Genomic DNA, 24,944 nt, shown 5'->3' on the forward strand with positions numbered 1-24,944 from the left:
CATATGCTCCATCAAATCAAATGAGACGTTCTCACCCAATATATTAGGGGGCACATAGACCTACCGGACCATGCCCCTCTAGAGGCCAAACTACTTTTACAAGAACTAAATGAGCGTAAAGTAACACATGTATATTGAACACTAGCTATCAATACATCAGATTCATTCAATAGGTTGAGAGAGGCCTGGGTGAGGGACTTGGGACACCTCATGGATGATGACTGCAGAGAGTCTTGAGCCTCCTCCTGCTAGGCAGCAATAGCCTCACAGTTCTGCCTTATACAGTGGAAATATCTACATAGGGTTTACTACACTCAGGAGAGATTATGGGAAATGGGGATGGTGGACTCACCAAACTGTCTGTGGTATTTGTCAGGATCCGGAGACTTTCTGCATATGACTGGCCATGTACCCGATTGTCCCCGTTTTAGGAGGAGGTGTTAGGGCGCCTTGAGCAAGTGCTCAGCTGGGTCTTGCCTCACGATCCTTCACAATTTTTCCACACTACTGAGGAGATAGCTGCAAATAAGTATACTACCCGGCTGTGGTTGGGTTTGGTGATAGAGAAAAGAGACATTGCTATGGCCTCGAAAGACATCGACCATGTCCCCGGACTGGTGGAAGTCGGAGCTAGACCATTCCATGAGCATGAAAATTCCTATAGACAAGGCTAAGGGCTGTCCCCTCAAACATTATAAAATATGGGCTACATGAGGCCAATACTAAGGCATTGTTCTGCAAAGACCTGTGAACTCTGATTACTACCTCAAGGAAGAACTTAGGCCTTATAGAGGACATGGCTGAAGTGGGGTCGCAGTGGTCCAGGAGGCAGCTAAATGAGGTGTGGCATCTTCTGCTAGCCAGACCTGGGGAAAGGAGAAGTCTGCTCTTATTTTGTTCCTACGGTTACTTCTACTACAGTTTAATGTATTAATGTTGATTTGATTAACCATTTTTCAGGTGCTCTACATAATCCTCTATGATATGTCTGGTTTATCAGTTGCTGAAAACTCAATAAAATATGGTCATAAAAAACCTGCAGATTATGCAACAAGTGATGCATTATGTGGCAACCTTCAAAAATCCCCAAGCCTAAGTACCAGTAAAGGGCAGTACACATGTTGGCTGTCGAATTTTCAGTATTTCCTAGAAGAACCTAGTGTGAATAAGTTACAAGAAGACAAAGAAAATTAAACTGTATCACACAAGTTTTAACTGAGTCTGTCAAACTTATTTTGTTCCTTATTTGCTTTCCTAGAACAATGAACTGGCAATTTTGCTGCTTAAATTTTTGGTGTTTTCATTCCATACATCTAAATACAACTTTTCCAACTGACTTTTGGTTTCTTGCATGTTCAATCTGACTGGATCCGTTTCATTCGGTTTCTAATGGAATCCTTATATAAACTCCTACCAATTCATTGTAGGCATTGCGTACATGGCAGATTTAAATGATGAGAAAATAGAGTAATCAGCAAGAATTAGGCAAACTTGACAGAATGATTATCGCAAAAAGTGAATCGCCCACCATGTGTTTTGTAATAAAGTTTCTGAAATATAATTTATTGCAATGAAAAACAAAATCTAAGACAAAATCCGTAACAAAAACACAAATAAAAATACTATAACTTAAGAGCTTTAAAAACACTTACTAAACACTTTACATTTTAAGACAGAGTCAAATAAAATGCTCCTTGTGGCAGAAAATGTGTATGATTTGTGTTACAGTTCATGTGGTGTGTTTCTTTCTCTGGCTGCATACAAGTATTTCATACCACCAAAGGATGCAGTCGAACGACTTAGGCATGTCACAGTGGCACTTCCTCTGCACCGTGTTTCAAATTCCCACTCACTGAGCTTCAGGTACATTTGTATCCTGATTGTCCGTTTCTCCCTTTTCATCCTTGTAATCCTTTTTCCTCTTTTCGCCCTTTTTCTTTTGTTCAGGCTTTTTCCTCTGTTCTCCCCGTTTCCTTTTGCATTCTTTGCGACCCTTTCCGTCAGTCTCTCCTCTGATTTCTTTTAATTCATTTTTGTATTTGCGTTCAATGAAGCGTTTTTGATAAGCCAGGTGTGGGAAGTTATCTAGAAGACAACAACATATTTCAGGTTAAAAGAAAGCCTTTAAACGGTGCATAATAGGATTCTTACTGTTTCCGCATTTTATCTATGAACTAAAAAAGCAAGGGTGACCCAGGGACACGATTATTTAACCCCAAAGATAAACGAACACCTTTTACCCATAAAGGACAGTCACTTAGAGTCTTCCATCTCTGACACAGTACCATTGAACTATCTGATACCATGAATCCAGTGATAAAAGTGGTTTTGTAAGTCAGTGCATTACACATAAAGAAAGGTGTAAGCATGAAACATTAGATGTGTTAGTGTCATATCGTTATGCTTTATCAACAATCTTCATGAGGGTCTGCGTTAAGAATAAAGATATATAAAACAAAGAATGCCCTGATTATTTAGATCGTTTTTGTATTCTATTCTATATAAAACCTCTGAGAGTGACATCTATTCTTTAGAATTGTACTGCACGCAAATTTAAACTGTACACAAGCCTCTCACTAAATTGATTCTTGTACTTGGCCATCAAATTAATGATGTCACAGTGCATCCCTGAACCCCAGATGACATCAAACAAAACAACATTCATTTATGCATATTGTCGTTGTTTGTTAGGGGTGCAGGACTGGGTAAAGAGCAGTGTTTTGTTTCTGTAAACTGTTTATCCTCTTTCAATGATACATCCTTTGATTATTTTCGAGCATCAAACTCTACTCTGTTTTAAAAGCGAAAAATATGAAAGGTGTCAAAATTGGCACAAGACCCTTTGTGTGAGGCACTAGACACTTTTCTGAGTTAGCTAGTTACACAGGCATATTGCTTGAAAATTCAAGCAGCATAGTCATACTCACACACCCGATGTTTTACAAAAAACTTAAATTGACAGTAATGATCAATTAAATAGCCTTTTGCAACCATTCAGGAATGAACATGTACCGAGGACTTCGCTTCTGTTGCGTTCCAGCTATTATTCTGCATGAGACAACTACCTCGATGACTTATGTGCTTTCTGCAAGAGGCAGAACAAGCACTCCCATTTAGTGGTATATTAGAAGTTAGAACAAAAATACAAGTTTCATGAAGTCAGAAATGTAAGGATCCAGCCCTTTTAGAGGTGAGGAACATCGGAGACACAGCATTCTCAGTGTAATAACATTCATATGAGTACCTCTGCAATCTACACAGAAGAGTATTTGAGGAAAAAGGTTTTAGATATTTAATAGAGATGGAAGACTTGTTGGATAACTACAACCCAACCTTAACTGAAATAATGGAAGACAACTCTGAGGCCGATTCTTATACTGAGACTGCATCTCAGGGAGAGGATCCTGGCTCAGAATCTGGAAGTGATTTTTCATTTGGTGGAGTTCCTTATGATTATGACTTGTCTTCCAGTGATTGAGGAATTATGGCCATGGCAATCATGATGTCCCTTCACAAGAATAATCTGTGCAGCTGAGAGACAGTGGTAGTGTAGCCAAAGCTGGAGCGTTGGCACGTACCAAGAAGAGCATAGGGAGAAGGGACTCACTGTCCGCCTCTATTTCCACCATTTACAGGAGATGCTAGATGCAATGTTTCTCCCATTGACTACATCCATCTCTATGTGGATGTCTGTGCTGTTGGAGGAAACTGTGCACCAAACAAACGTGTGTGCCAGTTTCTGATGGAGCACGGATCAAATTGTTCCGAACTAATTTGGTAAATAGTTTTAATAGCTCTAAGCTAAATAAGTACCATAATCCAATACTGTTTTTCTTCCTAAATTAGATCTTTACTAATTTTAGTAAATGGGTACATATGGGTCAAACTTGTAGCCAGCTTCCTACCTTCATCATCCATCAAAACGTGATGGATGTTCTGTCCACCACATAAAAAAAAGTGCATTACTGTCAATGCACCACACAACAGTGGATGGGAATCCACCACATTTTGACAGAGTACCCTGTCTGCCTAATACTTGAATTCTTCAGCCTTGCAGGAAGTGCTTTTTGGGAGACTTAGAGTCTGTATCTTAACACAGATGTTCACACTGCCTGAGAAATGAGTCACAGCATATTCCGAGACTCCCTCCAACTTACTACCATGCAGTGGAATGAGTTGAATTTGGCAGCTGTCTACTGCTTTATTTTTAACAGGTAGGCTGCTGATAAAGAGACAACTTCCACCAGAGAGCAGCTCCTGCCACAAATAGGGAGCATGTTACAGGCATTCAAGAAAGGAAAGCGCTCCTGAGTCTAAGTAGGCTGTTATAAGCAGGCATTAGTAAAGGCTCACCTGGCCTCCTCAACAACGTTAGTCATGATTCAGAGTCAGAGAGAGGTATGAGGTGACAATCAAAGCTTAGTCTAGACGTGTTATCATGGGGACGTCATGTAGGATGAAGACAGACAGGGTAGGAGTCACCCACTAAAGGGAAGGATCCAAAATGCAGGATGGAGACATTAAGTAACATTGGGGATGCAGTTTTTAGCAAGAGAAGTTTGGGGGAAAATAGAATAGTAGATCATGTGCAGTTTTTAGTAAGATAAGTAAGGAAACAAAGAATAGTAGATCATGTGTTATTTTCAAATGAATTTTATCTCCATTTTTGGCTCCTAATTGTAAGCCAGTGTGCAAGAAAGAACACATTTCTCAAAGTGCACTCTGAATCACGATACTATTGGTCACCCCAAATTCAGAGGCATACAAATAAACACTATTCCTAAACTCATAATCTAGGACACACTTCGAAACAGGTTTCCTTCATACCCATTTTTCATTCATTACATTTTATCACATGAATTAAGGCATGTTATTGGTCATGAGTATCTCATTTTTGGGACAATCAACAAACAATATATTCCTACAAGGAAGGTCGAACAGATGTAATGATATATTACTTTAGTAAACCGGCAAATAATTACAAATTAAAACTTTGACCACGATTTCTATTTTTAATACTTATTTTCATTATTTTTTATGTCAATAATTAGTTTCTTTGTCAAAAATATTCAGCGACCTGTACAAATGACCTTTTGCTGAATTCGGAATTTCATCTACTTTTCACGGATGTATAGTTTGGTGGGTTCACCCCCGAGTGCCATGCATGTTTCCACCACACACTGCAGGCTGCAGGTAGGAAGAAGCCACAAAAAATAGGAAAAATAGACTGCCACTTAAAAATGTAAAAACTGTGGTATAAGCATTGCTTTATTTCTTTACAACTCTGCTTATTTCTGTAAGCAGGAAAGATGGTAATCTTAGCACAGCAAACCTTCTGCTCATGCCATTTTTAGAAACAAAATATGCTTTTTCGCACACCAGTTACTCCAATTAAAACAAAATCTTGCTATATTGTAGCTATTTGCTCGGTTCCCTCCAGAGAAATTAACAAACTTTGGGCATGTGTAGAATTCCCACCATGTGAGGGAAAAGGATGCAAATTCATCCCGGATACTTTTTGTGGAAATAGGTATAAAGCTCAAGTGCGAATTGCCTCAAACCAACAAAATGCTTTAGCACATGGAGAGGGAAACCCTCACAGCTAAGGGGTTAAAAGACATTGCTAGTAGCGCCTGAAAAAAACACAAGCAACAATAAATTCACCTGCCACAATACAAATTTAAATAGTACATCTAAAAGAAAGTTGGCATTAGCTCTGTATTAACACACTCCTGAAAAGAAAATTAATTTAATGAACTCAGAAGAAAGCTACCACAAGACATAAGACTGAGCAACAGTAAGTGGGATGATCACCTGTGCCACTTTCTTAACCTGTCATCTATCTCCTCAGACTACAAAAGCTCACCTAACTCCCCACTCCTCAACTCAGAGACATCAGAGTTTGCTGAAGCAACTTCTCGGTTCTACCCCCAATGAGCCAGGTCTGATTTAAAGAACCCAGGTTTTCTGCACAAGTCCATGTTTAGCTTGTGACTTCCTCACTGCTCATTTGCATTACGAGAGAGCACACACCCCTGACAGACTGCTTGGCACTGCTGATCTGTGCGGCAGTGACATAACGAAACTTGAGGGGGCCCCCTGCAAAGTACATGGAGGAGCCCCCATCCAAAATCACTCAGAATCTCACGGGTCAGGGCACTGTACTGAGGGGCACCCTGGAGATAAGGGACCTTTGTTACGCCACTGCAGTGCGTGCCAACCTAAAACAACAGCCCTCTAAATGTGTGTTAAACATCGTGATCGGATCATACAATGAAGTTCAAATGGAGAATCCTTTTCAGTGTTTGGCTGCTTGTATAGTAAGTACATTGTCTTCCACCTTTGGAGAAATGTTTAAAGGGGAATGCAGTGAGGAAAGCTTTGTCAGAACTTTTAAGACAACAAATATCCTCTTGGAAAACAGATAGCAACTGAAGGGATCCCTCCAGAAGCCAAAATTCTCAATGGGCAAGTTGAACTCTTCTAATCAAGGTTCTGGGGACGACACAGTACAAACGTGTAAAGCAATGTGAATGCTGGTTTCAGTGCCAGCCTTAGGATATTTCAGGCCCTGTGCAGAGTATACTGTACAGGCCCCCCATAACACAAGTTAAATTGTTTTTAATTGCTAATCATTTTATTTTAGTAGATTTTTAACAAGTACAACTGTCCCCCTCCAAAAATATAGAAGTGTGTGAGTGGCAGGAATGGGTGGGATTTATTAAATCAGCAATATGTTTTCAAACTCTCGTCTGTGATACGGCTACAAGGCCTTCAAAACAGCTTTCAAGTTTCCCAAGTACATGCATGTATAGCTCCAGGCTATTTTTCTTTGCATTCTGGGACTTGTAGTTCTGATGTAATAATGTAATCCAAAAGAATTAGAAATTCCAGAATGCAAAAAAGGAAAACCATTGCACCAGGACCTAGGAAACTTGAATGTGATGCCTCACAGTCTACTCCTCTGTTCTCTCCCCTGGGTTAGGACAGATCACAGGCCAGCTAAAATGCTCTCAAGTTTCTCAGGTACCTGCATTCAGTTTCTCAGGTACCTGCATCCAGTTGAGGTTCTTTTTGCGGTCTGGAACTTGTAGTCCTGATTTAATCATATAATAAATATAACTTCAAGTTCGAGAAATCAAAATAAAAAATCTTGACCCGCTAAGCTATAGACGCATGGACTTTGGAAATGTGAGGGTGCTGCCCCAGCGGTCTTCCCCTTTTAGGGCTTTAAGTAGAAAAAATAGCCATGTACCTCACCCACTTCCTTCGGCCATAGCACAGTGGCTCCCAGAAGCCTTCCCCTCTGGACTTTTTTTTTTATTATAAAAAAGGAAACAATTCGTCCTGAGTAAATGTAAGAAGGAGCTCTAAACATGTCTGAGAAAACAAAACATGGACTGGATGAGTTACTCATGCATGGGCATCAGAAAATACCAATGCCGCTCCAGCATCCTTCCCTTCTGGAATTTGAATGAAAAAAAACGATCCTTGAATATCACCTCCCTCTATGGGTGACTTGGAAAAAAGCCTCCAGGCTCCTCTGAGGTTTTAAGTAAAGAAATGGGCACTGCATCTCACTTTCTTCCCATGGGTCTTGGGTTCAGAGCCCCACTGGAGTAAGGGCACTGGGTGATTCTATATACAAGCACCACTTCCTGATTGACTGGAGGCTCTCCCCCAGCACCCTTCTCTCAGTCCTCTTCAGTATCTTTTTAAACAAAGACATTGTGGAAATATGCGAAAGTCGTTTACGCTCCCAATCTGTTTCAATGTACTGCCCTTTCTGCGTGCAATGATTCACAAATGCGTCTCAGGGAATTGCATCCTCTGGAGATAAAGTCACAAAACCCTAGAGGGGCTAGCCCCACACTTTGAAAGCCTCTGCCTTACATTGTTTCAGAGGCAGATGATTATTCTGAATTCACAGATGAGAGAGATTGAGATATGGTGCTCGAAGTTGCACCAAAGTCCACTGCACCCGCGAGAGTCATTGGAGTTCAGATTGCTTGCCCAGAAGGCTAGTCATTGCCCGGGAAAGGATTTGGTTGTAACTGCGATACCGGACAACAGTGGTGACTGGACTTCAACCAGGACTCAGAGTACTTTGAGGGACGTTGACCCCTGTGGTCAGGACCACCTCACTTCATTCATGGACCGAAGAGTAGCTGCAGACAGATCCCTGCCAACTGCATCACATACACAGAATCTTCAGCAACCTGTGTCACTTGCATAAGGACCACATTCATAAAAACCTATAGCAAGAGGATATAAGTGCCTGGAACTGAATCACAACTGCTTCTTCTGCTTTAGTAACTGTCTCTTAGGACCTTGCTGGTCCCCTTGACTGTCTCCCTGCCAGAGTTGGTCGCTGACTGTGGCTAGAAGTAACACCATTGATACTTACCTACGTTTTCTATGAAAAATAAATTATACTGTCAAATTCATTGCATCTGCCAATAATTGTTCAAAAATAAGTGAAAAAGTGCATATTTGTTATGCCTTGTAAAATCTGTATCTACGGAACCCTCTGGTAAGATCTTTCTCATTTTTGGTGTCTAAAAACACATAAAATATAGTCTATTTTGTAAATTGGTGTTGGATTTCTTAAGTGTCTCCTGAATCTCTTCTTAAACGTTTTGGTGCTGTTTAAGGCTTAAAACTTGCACTTCGGTGTAAGCTTTGCTACTCAGAGCCACAGCTACGCCGGGTTGAGCAAGAATGTTTGACAAATGAAATAAAGGAGATGGATAAGTGTATTACACGGTGAGGTCGCACAACCACAGTATATAATACTCCCCATTTCCTCACAGATGCCAATTACCCTAAAACAACAAGGTAATGGAAGATAGCAGAGCTTCTCTTATGTAAAATCGGTCCTGGGATGGCTAGCAGATTGGATACTTCCCTCCCTCATAATCAGAGAAGCTGGCGCCTAAAGGGGTAAAACCAGACATCAAGCTTCCGCTCTTCCAACCTTGTTTTCTGAAAACTTTTAAAAAAGCAACAGAAGGATTTACGTGATTTCAGATGTGAGTTGACAGAAGACTGAATCCAGAAAAGATTATAGAATGCCATAAATCTGGGAATTACACAAATATGCGCTGCTCCTTGCCTCTAAGTGCCAACACAAACCAGCCTGATGGGGTCCGCTCAGATGAGACAGCAGCAGCCCATACGAACAACAAAAGCTCAAATGTCAGGGTGGTCGAGTTGCAAAGGGACTAATGCCAGAGACAAAAGAAAATGTGTATGTGAGAAGTACATGGATAAAAAATGACATTGGAATTATTAAACAGCAACGAACTAGTGAAAAGAGGAGCTAGACAGAGAACCAGTTCTTGGTGCATAAAGAGACCAGTCAGTCCTTACCCAGAAAGCCCCAAAGGGCAGGGTAAGGACGCTCGTGCTCAAGACCAGCCAGTGTACCCGCATGACACAGAACCCATCAAACTGTTCATTAACCACATATTGTCTTCACATATAAAATACATAAACCTTAAGCAGCTGCTGTAAACTCCCAAAAGGTTTACAAGTAAATTCTGGTTTTGAAAAGAAAAGTATACTTTGAGCAGGAATAATTCGTAGCTCGATTGTAGTGAAAGATCCTGAAAATGGCCTCAATGAGGAAGAAAGTGGGTTCAACTGATCCAGCGGTAACCGAAAAGGGTTGAATGGCTACTGATTTTCGTTTCTACTAAGTAATAAATGTAGCGAGTATTTCTAACCTGATGATGTGGAAACAATCAACGCCTGTGCGCATAATAACAATTAAATATCAGAGAAACAAGGATACATACGGAAAATGTAATTAAAAAAAAAAAATGTTTACAAAATGTTGAAGCATAAATACCACGCTGATTTGAGATCCTGCTTCAAACACTGCAGAAAAAAATGGAATCTGCTGCAGCACCGCACACTGTTGAGATCTTCTGTAATATATGTCAACAGGCATCCAATGTTAGTACAACAGTACTGTAACATTCATGGACTGGTATGTGTTTTGATGCGCCCCCGTGAATGGTGAGGAATTCTACCACAAGAACCTTGAACGATGCCCTGTTAATGAGAAGTTACTTCCCAGCACCAACACTTCAGATGCGAGGTTAGAAAGTTATTTGCCAGCAACAACTCTCCTGCTGCAAGGTTACTGCTCCACACCCTCTCCTACCGCCCTGTACTTCAGAGGTACCAGTTACGCGTGGGCGGCAATATACAAGTTGAAGAATAACAGAGTCCAGCATTTATGGAGCTCTCGAGACAAGTAGTGCTGTAGACATTTCAAGTAAGAGTAGATTTCTTATTTCCATTTAGGGTACTCTCGAAAGATTATTTTTAATTGATTTATTTATGTTTTATGTTAAAAGAAAATTCAAAGAAAGGCAAGCCGCAGAGCATTATTATGAGCTTCTGAATGGGGGGTGGATGCTCTTGCTAAAGAATTATTGTTCCAGGCAAGCAACACTCGTCTTCACGGCATCAAGATTTTCAGCTGGGAATAATCCGTGCTTTGTCTTCTACCACAAAACTACATCAGCAAAGATCAATGATCAGCTCTCCAGGCTTTGTTGGCGGGTGAATAACTATGTCCCCGGCAGGGTGGCACCGAGGCACTAATTGTTTTCACTAACCACACACTTTCTCTTAAAAAGCAAGCCACGGTGCTTTAATGATATTAGCAACGCCTACATTTCTCTATTTACAACCATAACTGAATTTGTGTTCGGCACACAACAAAGGCAATTAAGTGGATGCTTCATCGGGCAATTGGAGCAAACAATGCCTACACCGACAGGCTGAACTATTCTGCAGGCGAGGAACACAACACCTTTTACCCCAGAGATCAATTTAATCATTTGTTACTTGCTTTTGGGAGGTGGGCAACCACTATTATACCAATTGTAACAACATATGCAGTGGAATCATTAATCTTCGCTTCAGTGTGGCATTAAAAAAAAGACTTAAGCTGGTCAATCAGTTTGGAATGACTTAGCAGGAACCCGGTTTTTCCAGACTATTAAGCATTTTATCACATCTAAATCACTATTTCAGCAATAAAAAACGATAACATTATTAATACTTACATTTTTTAAGAGCATCCATGGCAGCCACCATTTCTGCTTGCTGAATGCTGCATGAAAAAGTAAACCAGAGTCACAAATGTGTTCTACATACGTGTCAAAAGTAGAACGAATAGCGTGTTTTCAAATGTGACAAAACATTAAAAGAAAAAGGGAAATGTTACTTACCTTGCAAGAATCTTTTTGTGGAATGTAGTGCTGTAGAGTCACATGCTCTCCATAATGGACAAATTACTTACCTATGTATTGTCTCCATCAGATAAGGCATTGGTGAAGGTAAGTAACTTGCACATCTGAAAAAGACATCTAGATACCCAAGCAATATCATCCCCTGAGGTGGGTTCACAAACTAAGATCATACTAGAAAGTCCTGCAGGACTGAACAGGCAAAGTGCCCATCCCTATGGACCGGACTGTCAATAGTGTTTGGTAAACGTGAGCAGAGATGCCCATGTTGTGGCCTGACAGATGTCAAGGACTGGAACTCAGTGTGTTAAAGCAGTGTTCGCAGCCTTAGCTCTGGTAGAATGAGCACTCAAACCCTCAAGGGATTGCTTCTCAGCCAATGAGTAACCCATTTTAATGCAGAGTACAACCCATATGGAGATGGTTCTCTTCTACACTGCCCGACCTTTCTTCGCACCCATATAACCCACAAAGAATTGATCATCCACCTGGAACACTTCGGTACGATTAAGGTAGAATGCCAACACTCTCTTTGGGTCCAAGCAGTGGAGCCTCTCTTCTTCATTAGAAAGATGCAGGGATGAATAAAAAATAGGCAAAGTGATTGGATTACCGTACATGGAAATGAATAACCACTTTTGGAAGAAAGGAGGCCCTAGTGCAAATCACCACCTTGCCAGGACAGATGGAAAGATAGGGTGCCTTAGACAACAATACCTGCAGCCTATTCACCCTACTGGCGGATGTAATGGCCACAAGGAAGCCTGTTTTCACAGTGAGAAGCCTGAGAAGACAATTGTGGAGCAGCTTGAAAGGAGAGCACGTCAGAAATGTCAAACCTAAATTTAAATCCCTTTGGGGCATAATGAATGGAGATGGAGGAAACATAGGAGTAAGGGCTTTAAGGAACCCATTCACAATAAGGGATCTAAATAAGGAAGGTTGATCAGGCAACTGCAAAAAAGCAGAAAATGTAGATGGATAACCTTTAGGAGTGCCCACAGCAGAGCCCTGCTGGGCCTGAGAAAGGATAAACAACAGAGCCTAAGAAAGAGGGGCAGAAAGGAGGGCCAACAGACATGTCTGTGCACCATGCCACAAATTTCTTCCAACGACAGGCGTATACCATTTTAGATGAGGGACATCTCGCTGCCAAGATTACGTTACAGACTTCGGGCAGAAGGTCAAAAGCTGTCAAATGTCGCTGCTCAATCTCACCTGCACTACCTTTTACTTGATAGAAGGAAGACATGCTTTCAATGCTAGCTAGATCGCACGGAGCTCCAAAAGGTTGAGGTGGAGTCTGGACTCTGCTGGAGACAAGACACCTCTGATCTCCGCCTCTCTCAAATGGCCGCCCCAGCCCAGGAGTGACGCATTTGTCACTACTGCCAGATCTGGCTGGGGAAGGCAAAGGGATCTGCCTCTGATCCAACTGTGGTGCGTTAACCACTATTGCAAATCTTGCACAGTTCCCTCCAAGACCTGGACCATATCTGACAGATTTCCCTGATGCTGCGCCCAATGGAAGTTCAGGTCCCATTGTTGAGCCTGCACATGCCATCTGGCAGGATGAAGGAGGCCATGAGGCTGAAACATCGGTATCATAGTCTGAATATTCTGGACTCGCTTCTCAGGAGGATAAGCCCCAAAATGCACTGTGTCCAGAAAAGATCCAATGAAAGGGAGCATCTGAGAGGGAACCAGGTGTGCCTTCTGCATGTTAATAGTGAACCTCACCTAATGCAGGAGATTCACTGTAGTCTGGAGGTGTGAGATGAGAGCCTGGTGCGGGCCCATGGTCATATAGGGGGAAGACTGACACCCTTGATCTCCGCAGATGAGCTGCAACCACTGCCATCACCTTAGTGAACACCCGAGGGGCACTGGTGTTCCAAAGTGAAGCCCAGTAACCTGAAAGTGCTCGTGGCCTACCATGAACTGCAAGTAATGTGTGTGGGCAAGCAGGACAGGCACATGGAAATAAGCGTCCTGCAAGTCCAACGCTACATTCCAGTCTCCTGGCTCTAGGGCAGACATGACATGAATTAATGTGAGCATTATGAACTTCTTCTTGAGGAAGAGGCTGAAGGCTCTTAGGTCCAGAATATGGCGAAGACCCTTGTCCTTTTTGGGGACCAGAAGTTAGCGGGAATAACAACCACAACCTACTTCTGGCATTTGAACACCCTCTATTGTTCCCTTGGCCATGAGAAATTCAACTTTCTTGTGGAGAAGGGACAGATAATCCTCTGCCATCCAGTAGTGAGATGGTGGCATGGAGAGAAGGATAGTTTTGAAGGGGAAGGAGGGAGTAGCTCCTTCGGAGGATCTGGAAGCCTACCTGTCTGAGGTGATGGCGAATCCTACTGCAAACTGGGTGCCCATTGTGGTAGAGAGGCAGACTAGGTGAGCTTAGAGGCTGCTGCAAGGAGAGGAGGGGCATCAGAATTAACCAGACAGCTGGCCACAGGACCCACAAGATTGATGGGTCCAGTGCTCTCGTCCACGATGGGGCTGGGCACCACGCACAGCACTGTGGATAGCCGGGAATTTGCACAGTTGGAAGCCCCTTCTGTAGCCACGAAAGGAGCTTGTTGGACCTGGCTCTTTTTGCAGGGTCATCCCCAAACCTTTTGCCTCCTTCCTCCTATTTTTCCTGACCTGGTTTGTTGGCTTTTGAACTCTGAGCACTTTACCATTGCTAACCAGTGCTAAAATGCATATGCTGTCTGTGTAAATAGTACTATTAATTGGTTTACCCATGATTGACATATTTGATTTACTAGTAAGTCCCTAGTAAAGAGCACTAGAGGTGCCCAGGGCCTGTAAATCAAATGCACCTAGTGGGCCTGCAGCACTGATTGTGCCACCCACATAGGTAGCACTGTAATCATGTCCCAGACCTACCACTGCAGTGTCTGTGTGTGCAGTTTTAAGCTGTAAATTCGACTTGGCAAGTGTACCCACTTGCCAGGCCTAACCCTTCTCTTTTCCTACATATAAGACACCCCTAAGGTAGGCCCTAGATAGCCCCATGGGCAGGGTGCAGTGTATGGTTAAGGTAGGACATATACTATTGTGTTTTATATGTCCTGCCAGTGAAATACTGCCAGATTCGTTTTTCACTTTTGCAAGGCCTATCTCTCGCATAGGTTAACATTAGGGCTGCCTTTAAACATGATTAAAGTGTAGCTCCCCTTTGGGACAAGATAGAAATGTGGAGCTTGGGACCACTGAACTCACAATTTAAAAATACATCTTTTAGTAAAGTTGATTTTGAGACTGTGTGTTTGAAAATGCCACTTTTAGAAAGTGGGCATTTTCTTGCTTGAACCAATTTTTGTGACTCTGCCTGTTTGTGGATTTCCTGTCTGGGTTAGTGTGACAGTTGGGCTGTTTGCACCTCTCTCCAGATAGTGACACAAAGGGGGCTGGGGTGTAGCCTGCATATTCTGATGAGCCATCTGTGCTAGGAGGGAAGGGAGGAGTGGTCACTCACACCTGAAAGGGCTGTGCCTGCCCTCACACAATGCAGTCTCCAGCCCCCTGATGTGTGTCTGAGGCCTTGCCTGGGCAAGGCAGGATTTCATAAACGAGTGAGACCTTTCTTTGAAGTAGCGCTACTTTAAAGGCCAAAACTGGTATAAGAAGAGGACCCAAAACCACAGACTTTAGACACTTCTTAGGGTAGATACTCTACCTCATAGACACCTCCTGGAGAAGAAACTTTCAACCAGAACCTGCATCCTGCCAAGAACTGCCTGGCTGCCCAAAGGACTCACCTGACTGCTTTCTGTGAAGGACTGCTGCCTTGCTGTTGCCCTGCTGCCTTGCTGCTCTCTGGCTAAGGTGAAGAAGTTCTCTCCAAGGGCTTGGATAGAGCTTGCCTCCTGTTCCCTGAAGTCTCAGGACCAAAAAGACTTCATCTCTTCAAGAAGGACTCCTTGTTCGGCAAAATTCAACGCACAGCCTGCCAGAAACGATACTTTGTTTGCTTTTAAAAACGAGGCACAGCCTGCACCACGGTGAAAATTTCAACGCAAGGCCCACCGGATCGACACAACTCCTGTGACTTCATCCTGCCAGCGCAGGAAATTCACGCACCGTCCCCGGGTCGTCTAAAAACCCCTCAACCTGAAGAGGGTCCACGACCGAGCACCGGAAATCGACGCACAACCGTCCCTGCGTGAAGACTAAACGATGCATCGCCGTGTGCGGCCTGAGAAATCGACAAACACCCCTTTGTTTCCACGCTTCTCCTCCTCTGAGGTTCTTTGCGGAGATTTTTCACGCGAACCATGTACTTTGTGCTTGAAAGATCCTGTCAGACTACCCAAAAATGAGAACCATGGCCTCATAAAAGTCTTTTAATTGAGTAAGGGTTGCTCCAGCTCCTGGAAACTTAGGGAGGAACGCTACTGGCCCAGGTTCTGAAGAATGAGGTCTACAATAATGACTCTCCCTCATGGCATCAACCGATAAACGAGAAGAAATCAAGGACCGCTTCGAATTCTTGCTTTTCATCTTCTGCCTCAACTTACCCAATCATCCCAAGGACTTGGAGTGGAACGATGACGACTTAGGACTCCCTGAGTGGTCCCAGGACCATTCTCTCAGCTGGGACTCCGACCTGTGCGACATTGTGCCGCAATCAGCTTTAGGGACCGCTCCCCCAAAGCCTTCAGATGCATGGCCTGGGACTCGGAGCACAACAGACGAGGTCTGGATCCATCACAGATATCGGCATATGACAAGATCCGCAGGGTTTAAAACCCGCCTTCCATGACAAAATCTCGACACCAGGTGGTATAAACTTCACAAAAGTTTGGCAGAAAGTCGAAAAACGGCAGTCAAAAAATGACTGAGGGATAGCTCTCTCTCTAATCGATGCAGGCACAGAAAGAAAAGAACTGATTTCGGCACACTTGGATGGCGCCTATATAGGAACCATGACTTAATTTCCAGCACAGATGGGGCAGACAATGGATGCAGAGCCGATTGACAACACCTACCGGCAGGAAGGTGTACTGCTCACGAAAAACCTTCAAGATCCAATCTGTCTCCTGGGGAGAAGTCAAAGGTAAGGAACATGCAGCCAGAAGTCTGTATCAGATAATAACAGCAAAGAAAGGTGATGTGTTGCAGGGCCCTGTAGATTTGAAGAAGCTAGGCTACCAGATAGCAGCAGCAGGATTGACAGGACACTTGAGGGCGAGCTCATAGTTTGGGCTGTACAGCAGTTGTAGGGTCCTTGTCTCTCTGTCTCCAACGTCCTCACAGTATGATCCTGAATGCTGAACTCAGGCTCTGGCTGAAAAGGGCATGCACCATATGCATTCTCTACTTGCCTCTGGTCTATGCCTTCTTCCTAAATAGTGTCCAGATCTCTTTAAAGAAGGCGAGCACTGCATATGCTGTAGGTCCAAATTTAACTGCCCAGTCAAAACCGAAGGTTTTGGACCAATCATTTGAAAGCCCATTTTTCAAGCCATATTTAACAATCACCCTTACCTTTAAACTGCTTCCACATGACTCTTCTCAGCAACACAGCACAGAATACAGGGGATGGCCCTGACTTTGGGCCATTCATTTGCTCAGGTGTTGCTCTGGACTGGGGAGAGTTACAGACTGACTTGTTGGAACTGGTTTGGTCCAGCCCAGTGCAACAATAGGTCCTCCATTCTATATGATGAAAGTTCAAACCAGGCAGCTGCACTTTACTTCACAGAATTCTATAGTAAGTGCGAATGGAAGGACCAGAAGGTCACATGGGGAGAACAGGAGACCAGAATCTTGAATACCACTAAACCATTTGGCACACCCTACAGCTGTAGCAACATACATCAGGAGAATCCAAAAAGGTTACAACATCCCACATTTTGCATTTTTATGCACACTTCACAAGCAACCAGAAGGGTGCCCAGTCAGTACATATTACAAAGATTTACATTATGTATACTCATTTTATGATGAGGCTCTTATACTAGATACTTTGCACATCGCCCCTTATTTACATAAATAGCACCTAAGTGGCACAAATATTACATATTTTTATATTTCTCTGGCCCATGCCTCTACATCCGACAGCAACCACTCCATGGAGTATCTTTTATAATGAATGACTGTTTATGCGAATGGATTGGAAACGCACAACGTCACTTGTGAAAGACACTAATAGCTGACTGCTAAATATACATTAGATGCTGGGTTAAATTTTGGACAACTGACCATTTATATGGATACTGCGCTTGTTTTTTCAGAGGACAGCATACCTTCATCCTCCCCTTTCTGATGTTCTCAACATGAAATGCCATGCCGTATGGAAGAAACATTTTTCTAGAAAAATTAAAGGCTTTTTTCTTCTGTTTTTTTTTTTTTTTTTACATACAATTGCTATAGTTTCGAAATGGCCATTCTCAAATTTTCCAGATCTAATGGAAATCTTTGCTTCATTGACTTTATAAATGGAAGGATACACTGAAATTACCTTGGACCTTTACCACAGCCGATCCTTGCACCTTTGAAATAAACTGCAACTGTGTATGTTCGACAGTGAGAAGGACCAACAGTCTCTAGCGTCCTAAAAAGAAGAGACAGGCAAAGAGCCATTAGTGCGGAGTTCAGAAAAATGTGAACGTTGATAAAATGCATGCATGGAAGAATGAGTTCTCCTATACTGTAGACATTGCAACATCCTTGTAATCACCTTTTTGGGTCAAGGGGGATAATGAAGGGAAAGCATGGAATAATATTAGCAAAAATAATTGCCATCTTCCAAGAAAGATATGAAAGACTGACTGCAGCATGCAAAGAGTTGAGTTCCTTACCACAAAATACAGATTCATGATGATGAATCTCTAAACAAAGTCCCCAGTTACACTAACTATTCCAGAGCACAGTAGGTCCCTCAGACACCTATCTTAAATGGCTAACCCTATTACATTTAAAGAGTAAGTACCAAAGATGGTCAGATATTTTTGTCACTTTTCCATGAACTGAACAAATTGTGGTTAGATAAGCACATGCTAAACCAATCAAAGCAAGCTTAGCCTACAAAAACGTCATAGCAACCTTTGGACTTCATTCAACATCTTGCCTTTCATCTTAGTAGCATGTAAAATAGTATCACTAACATATGGGTACATCTTACAGTGAAGAAAAGTAACCATGCCAAACCGTGTGAGGCAAACATGTTTTTTAAATAAATTAATTCAGGGACAGTGATTTAACAAAGCCTAATTATGCCTTTTAGATGCAGATTTACAATTAAGTTGTTTTTTGAGGAGTTTAAATCTTTCGTAACATACCCACAACATTGCTCATATTTGTGAGAAAATATACCACTCACTAAACACATTTCACAGGCTCGCACTTTGTTTGAAGGACAAACATGGATCAGACCCAGGGCACTACTTCGTCTGTAGACCCACTCCTCAACCCTCACCTCACCTAAAGAAAAAAAAAAAAAAAGCTGCTCGCACAAGCAATCAGATCTAAATTTTGAAACATCTCCAACTGCTTGATAGTTATGGCGATAAGGAACCACTGCATAATATAATCTTCTGAATTATATTAACTATAAAACAATGGTTATGATTGCTATGTTGAAAACTGATTTTAAAAAGCATCAATTTTTCAAGGAATTTGTTACCATCACAAATGTAAAGATATCTCAGTTTGCTCTACTGCACGCTTTTACACTAGAGTAAACTAAATGTATCCATGTTAGGTCATTGCGCCCTGTTAAAGTTTTTTTTTTGTATCCTTGTCAAGACACTTCCATCAAGCAAATGTCACAGTTGAGTTGACTGATCTGAAATCAGAAAGTAACTCAGGAGGTTAAATCTTTCAGCAAGTCTTAAACACCAAAGTCAGCAAAGTCCTCTTGGAGAGATGGTAAATTATTAGAGAACAAGATGTGTCATTTCAATTAGCCACTTTATATTGGTCAGAGACCATAAAAGTAACAAAATCAATAACACAATATATAAGCCTGAACACACAACAGCACAACAGTATTCAAAAACAAGATGCTAAAAATACATTATGTAAACCTGTATACAGAATGGCACAACAATTTTAAAGTCATTAAAACTATGTGGCAAATATATTATACTATAATTAAAAATAAATACACAGCAACAATATAGTGCTTAAAATATACATGCAACCTATAAAAATAGGACCCTCGACAATAAACTAAGAGTAACTCATATCCAAGGAGCATAGCCTTCAACTCTATCTCTGGACTGGAGGCGAGGATTATGCTTTCTTTCTTCGCTTTAGTACAACAGCAGCCATAATGAAACAAAACTACATCTCAAATGAACATCATGATAGGTTTCATCACAACAAATCCACCAGTCAGAATGTCCCAAGTCCATATAGGTCCTCGTCAATCTAGATCTTTGCTCTTTCTTTGTTGCTCCTCACAGCTGTAAGGTAAGTACTGGGCTTTGTCTCCATCTTTATTTCTATTGTGTTGTACTGTTTATATATGGCTACATTGCTGCTTAACCTTTTCTTTCCTTGCGAACTGTCTTGGCTGTCTCATTCCGCAGAAGCGTATCTGCTTTTACGAGGTGGTCCTGTCTCCGTGAAGCACATCTGGGCTGTGCGGTGTGGTCCTTTGACCGCTAAAGGGTGCCCGCATGTCTCTATGGAGACTCTCTCTCCTGCTGTTGCAGCGTCTATCCGCGTAGGGGTAACTGCTATCCTGATACGCTTGCAGAGAGACAGATGCTCAGACCAGCATCTCTAATATCCCTGTTGGCCTGGAGTGCGACACCCCATAAAGGAGATAGTAATTGCCTGCGTGGGCCTGGACTTGGTTCTACTCTCTCGCGCGAGTTCATGAAACAGCTACGCCCCCACCTGGGGTCTGTAAATGGGTCAGTGACCCTCGGTCTTTACTGTTTAAGCCCCTCCTGGGATCTGTATGGTGAGGCTTGTGGCCTTACGCCTGTTGTGCGCTAGCGCCTTCTTGCAGCAGGCGTCTGTCTCCAGGGTCTGGATAAGTGGTCTGTACCCTCCAGTTTGCTTGTTTATGCCTAAGCCAGGGTCGGTATCCCGAGGCCCGTGGCCTTGTGCCTGGTGTGTGTTAGCGCCTTCTCTTAGGGAGGCACCACCAAGGCATTACCGGTACTGGTGGGTCAGGTCTGCCTGCCTCCAGTGTTTTCCTTTGAGCCATTTGATGCTAAGGCAGAAGTGTACCCCACACGAACTGGTGCCTCTGCCCCCCCCCCAAAATATTCTGGCTCTGCTGCTACTTATATAAGCTCTAACTATGAAGGAAATTCATGATTCTTATTTGGAGGAGGAAGCTATTACTTACCTCCCCATTGATGAACATTTCTGGGACATCATGGATCCTTCCATCTGTAAGGCGGTCTCGGAAGCCATGGTGCCACTGAAACATAAGCTTATGAATCTCGCAGTGCAGTAACTTAGACCCCTCGACCGGAGGGCAGACCCAAAGGGGTTTTATTCCCCTCCAGCCTGCGAGCGTACCGGAGACACCATTACACTCCTTGAAGCATGCCAGCGTCGACCTTTGCCCGTCTTAAGCATGTCTTTCTTGACCTATCACTTTCCTCCCCCCTCCCTGGCCAGAGCATGGCTTCGACTTCCCGCTTCCCTGACGCTGATTCCCCAGCCTCCGAAGGGGATCTGGAGCCTGACAGGCCCTGGTGTCACAGTCTGACCCCCCCCTCCTTCAGGCAGCATTCAGCATTCAACGCCTACAGACTCGGATAGGTTAGATCCGGATCAGCTCCTTCACCCACGCTCCCCAAATTGGGTTCTGGCCGACAAGGAGGCCACTTATGTGAGAACAACTAAGGAAACCTCTTGACATGGAGGTTCAGAACTGCCTTCTGCTCATCCCTTCCAGGCAAAGTGACAGTGACCCCGGACATAGACCCACACATAGCAACACTCCTAGCAAAATACATTAGGGAAACCAAAAAAAGGGATTGACTGGTCCTGGCGCTCCTGCCAGGACAAACAACTGGATTTAGCAGGTCCTCTCACAAAATCGTGGACATGGCGAAGGATGGCAAGGCCTTAAGGGGCATTGATCTCTCCTGAAACCCTTTTGGGCCGGGAGCAAAGGGCTATTATATTTCATGGCAGGGCTAATTGTGCCCTCTCCACAGAACAGAGATCTCTCTTGATTAAAATTGACCCCAATCTAAGGGATTTGGTCACCTCAGAGGCAGGTCCTGTGGCACACAGAGGCCTGTTTGATGACTCTTTCATTAGGGAGTTTAGCAAATTTGTCACCATATTCAATTAACTGGAAAAAGCTCAATCCTCAATCAAAAAGATCTTTACCCCTACCAGGTTTTTACTGGGGCTGCTCGTGGCAGGGGGTGGTAGGGGGGCACACTCGGTTGGCCGTGGGGAACAACGGGCCTCCTCCGAATGCCCAGCCCCTCAACGCAGGCATAACCAAGATCCAACCAGGTTCGGAGGTTTTTACCCCACCTGCCGGTACCCCAGGCAAAGAGGTTCCAGAGACGGCACGTGGCAGGCATCAACAACAAGTCTCACATATTGAGTATGCTCTCATTTTCCAGTGTATAGCTGGGGGGCAGGATAGCACAATTTCTTCACAACTGGCAATCCCTGACCTCCGATGTTTCGGTCATACAGACATTTTGGGGGTTCTGGAGAGAGTTCTACGACTACACGATCCAATCATGGGCCTACATTTCCCCATACCCATGGTTTCCTCAGTAACCTGTTCATGGTGGACAAACACGATGGCGGGAAATGCCCGTTCATCAACCTCAAGCCCTTCAACGGATGGGTGGTGTAGCCACTTCAAAATGGAGGGCATTCATCTCCTACGTGAACTTCTCCTTTTCGATGATTGGCTGGTGACTTCGATCTAAAGGATGCCTAATTTAAATTACATATCTCCCATCCCAACAGTGCTTCCTCTAATTCCAATGGCGCCACGTCATCTACGAGTTCACGACTCTTCTCTTTGGGTTATTTTCTGCCCCATGGTGTTTCACCAAACTTCTCTGTCCAGTGGTGGAACTCCTCAGGGGCATCCATCTGATCGTCTACGTGGACGATATCTTCTTGATGCACCAGGATGGGAGGGATCTTGACACTTCAACTTTACCTGCTGCTCCCCTCACAGTCCTTTGTATTCCTGAGGTTTAGGGTTTGTGGTCAGTCCAAACCTCCCTCAGTCTTCCTTCCAGCAAGGTGTCCAAGATGCACCACAAGCTTGCTTGCGTCCTGGCCAGCACAACGACATCTCTTTGATGGATAGCCTGGGTGGTAGGCCTTCTCTCATCCTCCACTCAGGCCATCTTTCCCAGTCCCTTGCATTAGCGGATTCCTCATTGCCTCAAAATATCCTATCTGTGGAAGGGGTTGACTTACTCTCAGAGCATCCTTCTGACGGAGAGGTGAAAGTGGAGATGGCTAGCGCACATAGAGGCTTGGAAGGATTGTGCCATTTTCAGGTCTTATACTGATCTCGTTATAGAGCCTAAAGTCAGTGGGGTTGGATGGGGTGCACGTTGTGGGGAGTTCACCACCAGCGGAAAACGGCACATCAACTGCTTGGAGCTACTGGCTGGCTCCTTTGCAGTCCAATGTTGGACGAAGGAATGGGTTCAGTGCCATGACCTCCTCAAAATGGACAATGTAGAGGAGGTCCGTTACATCAATCGCCTGGAGTGGGACACGCTCCAAGACTCTGTCGGACCTAGCCAGAAGTTTTTGGGAATATTGTCTGGAGCACTAGATTTCAGTCACGGCAGAACACCTTCTGGGTTCCGACAAACCACTTACCTGCGAGATTTCAGCCTCTGGAAGCTGAATCTCTCCATCTTCCGGGAGTTGAATTATCAATTGGGCCCCTTTTCGGTGGACCTATTCGCATCTTGCCTGGACCATCAACTGAACAGGTTCTCCAGCTGGAGACTGAATCCCCTAGCTCAGCCTACGGACATTTTCCAGCAATTTCGGGAGAAAGAGAAAGGCTACACTTTCTCCTCCTTCGCAATGATAATGAGATTATCAACCCAAGTGCATCACCAGCAGACGGAGGTTGTGGTGATCACTCCTCTTTGGAAAGCTCAAATGTGGTTTCCAGTTCTGATGGAACTTTCTTGAGATTCTCCAATCTGTCTACCCCTGTTTCCTCATCTTCTCATGCATCTGTCCGGGAATACCCACCATCTATTCCTGGAAGGCTCGCTGACTCTAATGGCCTGTAGGATTGCCGGGGATGTTGGCATGTCCCACGTTACATTCTTTAACGGTATTGGTCAGCTTGGTGTCGACAGCGAAATGTGGATCCATTGGGGTCTTCCATTGTCCATATTTTGAACTTTCTCGCCTCTCTAGCCACAGAGGCTATGGGTTACAGGACAATCAACACCATCAGCTCAGCACTATCCGCAGGTTATCCTCAGATCAATGGTTACCAAGTGGGTGAATATCCACTTACTCGGGATCTCCTTTGTGGAGTTTGTCTCTCCATTCCCAATTCGTCTCTTTGGGACGTGAATGTTCTGTTGAACCTTTTCCTCTCTTGGCTGAAAAATAGGGATCTTTCCTTCAAGCAATTATCAGCTAAACTAGCATCTCTCTTATGTTTGCTACCTTGCTAAAGAGTCTATGATGTCACAGCTCTGGATATTACTGGCAGGGTCTTCACTCCAGAGGGAGTTACCTTTTATCTGTCAAAAAGGATGAGAATGGATTTCAGAGTAATTTCTTATCCAGCTTTTTAGAGTTCCCCGAAGCTGTGTGAGGTTGAGTGCCTTAAATCCAACAAATCTATAATGGAAGATTTCTGACCCCCTGGAGAAAGTCAACTTCTCATTGCTCTTACAAAACCTCACAGGGCAGTCTCTTCTCCAACGATCGCCACCTGGGTGAAGTGGGCCATGCAAATAGCTGGCATTAACACTAAGGAGTTTTGCGCCCACTTCACCAGAAGGGGTATGCCTTTAAAGCTTTCACCTTGGGTACCCGGATGGAAGCTATCATGAACACTGAGGATTGGTCTTCAGAGCTTTTACTTCAAACTGATTCATTCCATGGTATCTTTGGTGGTGAATAAGCTTTGAACTAGCATAATCCTCAGCTATTGTCCTGACACAGAATATAATATTTCCTAGCTTTTGTAATGGAAAGTTTCAATTCTATTAATGACACAGAAGCGACAATTATGCTTTCTTTCTTCGCTTTATTACAACAGCAGCCATAACCAGTGAGAAGATTTCAGCTTAGGAGCAGCTTAAAAACAGTGTTTATAAAGTACCCAACTTCTGATAAATAGATTGCATGCCAGGTGGTTTAACTTCGGCAGATAAACTAGGCAAGAGTGCCTACTCCCTCACATCATTTGTACTAGCCTTAGAGCCCCTGGAAAGGCTGTAAGAGACTCTGCATAACTGAAAAGTATCTTACTGTTCCCAGACAATGTAGTACTCACATTAAAGGACCAACCCAACTCACTGCATGTCCTATCTACCCTGCAGAAATAAGAGGGGTTGTGGGGGAGGTCTGGGGTGTACCTGCTTGCAATATCAATGCTGAATAATGAATTCTCCTGCCAATTAAATGGGCAGAGGCATTTAAACAAAATAAGCCTATTCAGATAAGCAGAAAGGTCAATAACATTTCTAGAGGTGAATA

The 24,944-nt window shown here is 43.5% G+C and overlaps 1 protein-coding gene across 4 annotated transcripts in view; it reads right to left on the reverse strand.

The window, feature by feature from the left end:
- Window positions 1–1,534: 1,534 nt before the first annotated feature.
- Window positions 1,535–24,944, reverse strand: part of DROSHA (drosha ribonuclease III) — a 608,989-nt gene continuing 585,579 nt past the window's right edge. For all 4 annotated transcript variants that reach the window (XM_069218569.1, XM_069218578.1, XM_069218550.1 and 1 more), the window contains exons 30-32: window positions 17,758–17,850; window positions 11,085–11,131; window positions 1,535–2,085 (exon numbers count right to left, since the gene is read on the reverse strand). In XM_069218569.1, coding sequence (XP_069074670.1) covers window positions 1,850–2,085; window positions 11,085–11,131; window positions 17,758–17,850 — 376 coding nt within the window. In that variant the 3' untranslated portion in view covers window positions 1,535–1,849. The remainder of the gene's footprint in view (window positions 2,086–11,084; window positions 11,132–17,757; window positions 17,851–24,944) is intronic.

The sequence above is a fragment of the Pleurodeles waltl genome, chromosome 2_1, assembly GCF_031143425.1.
Source record: "Pleurodeles waltl isolate 20211129_DDA chromosome 2_1, aPleWal1.hap1.20221129, whole genome shotgun sequence".
Lineage (NCBI taxonomy): Eukaryota > Metazoa > Chordata > Amphibia > Caudata > Salamandridae > Pleurodeles > Pleurodeles waltl.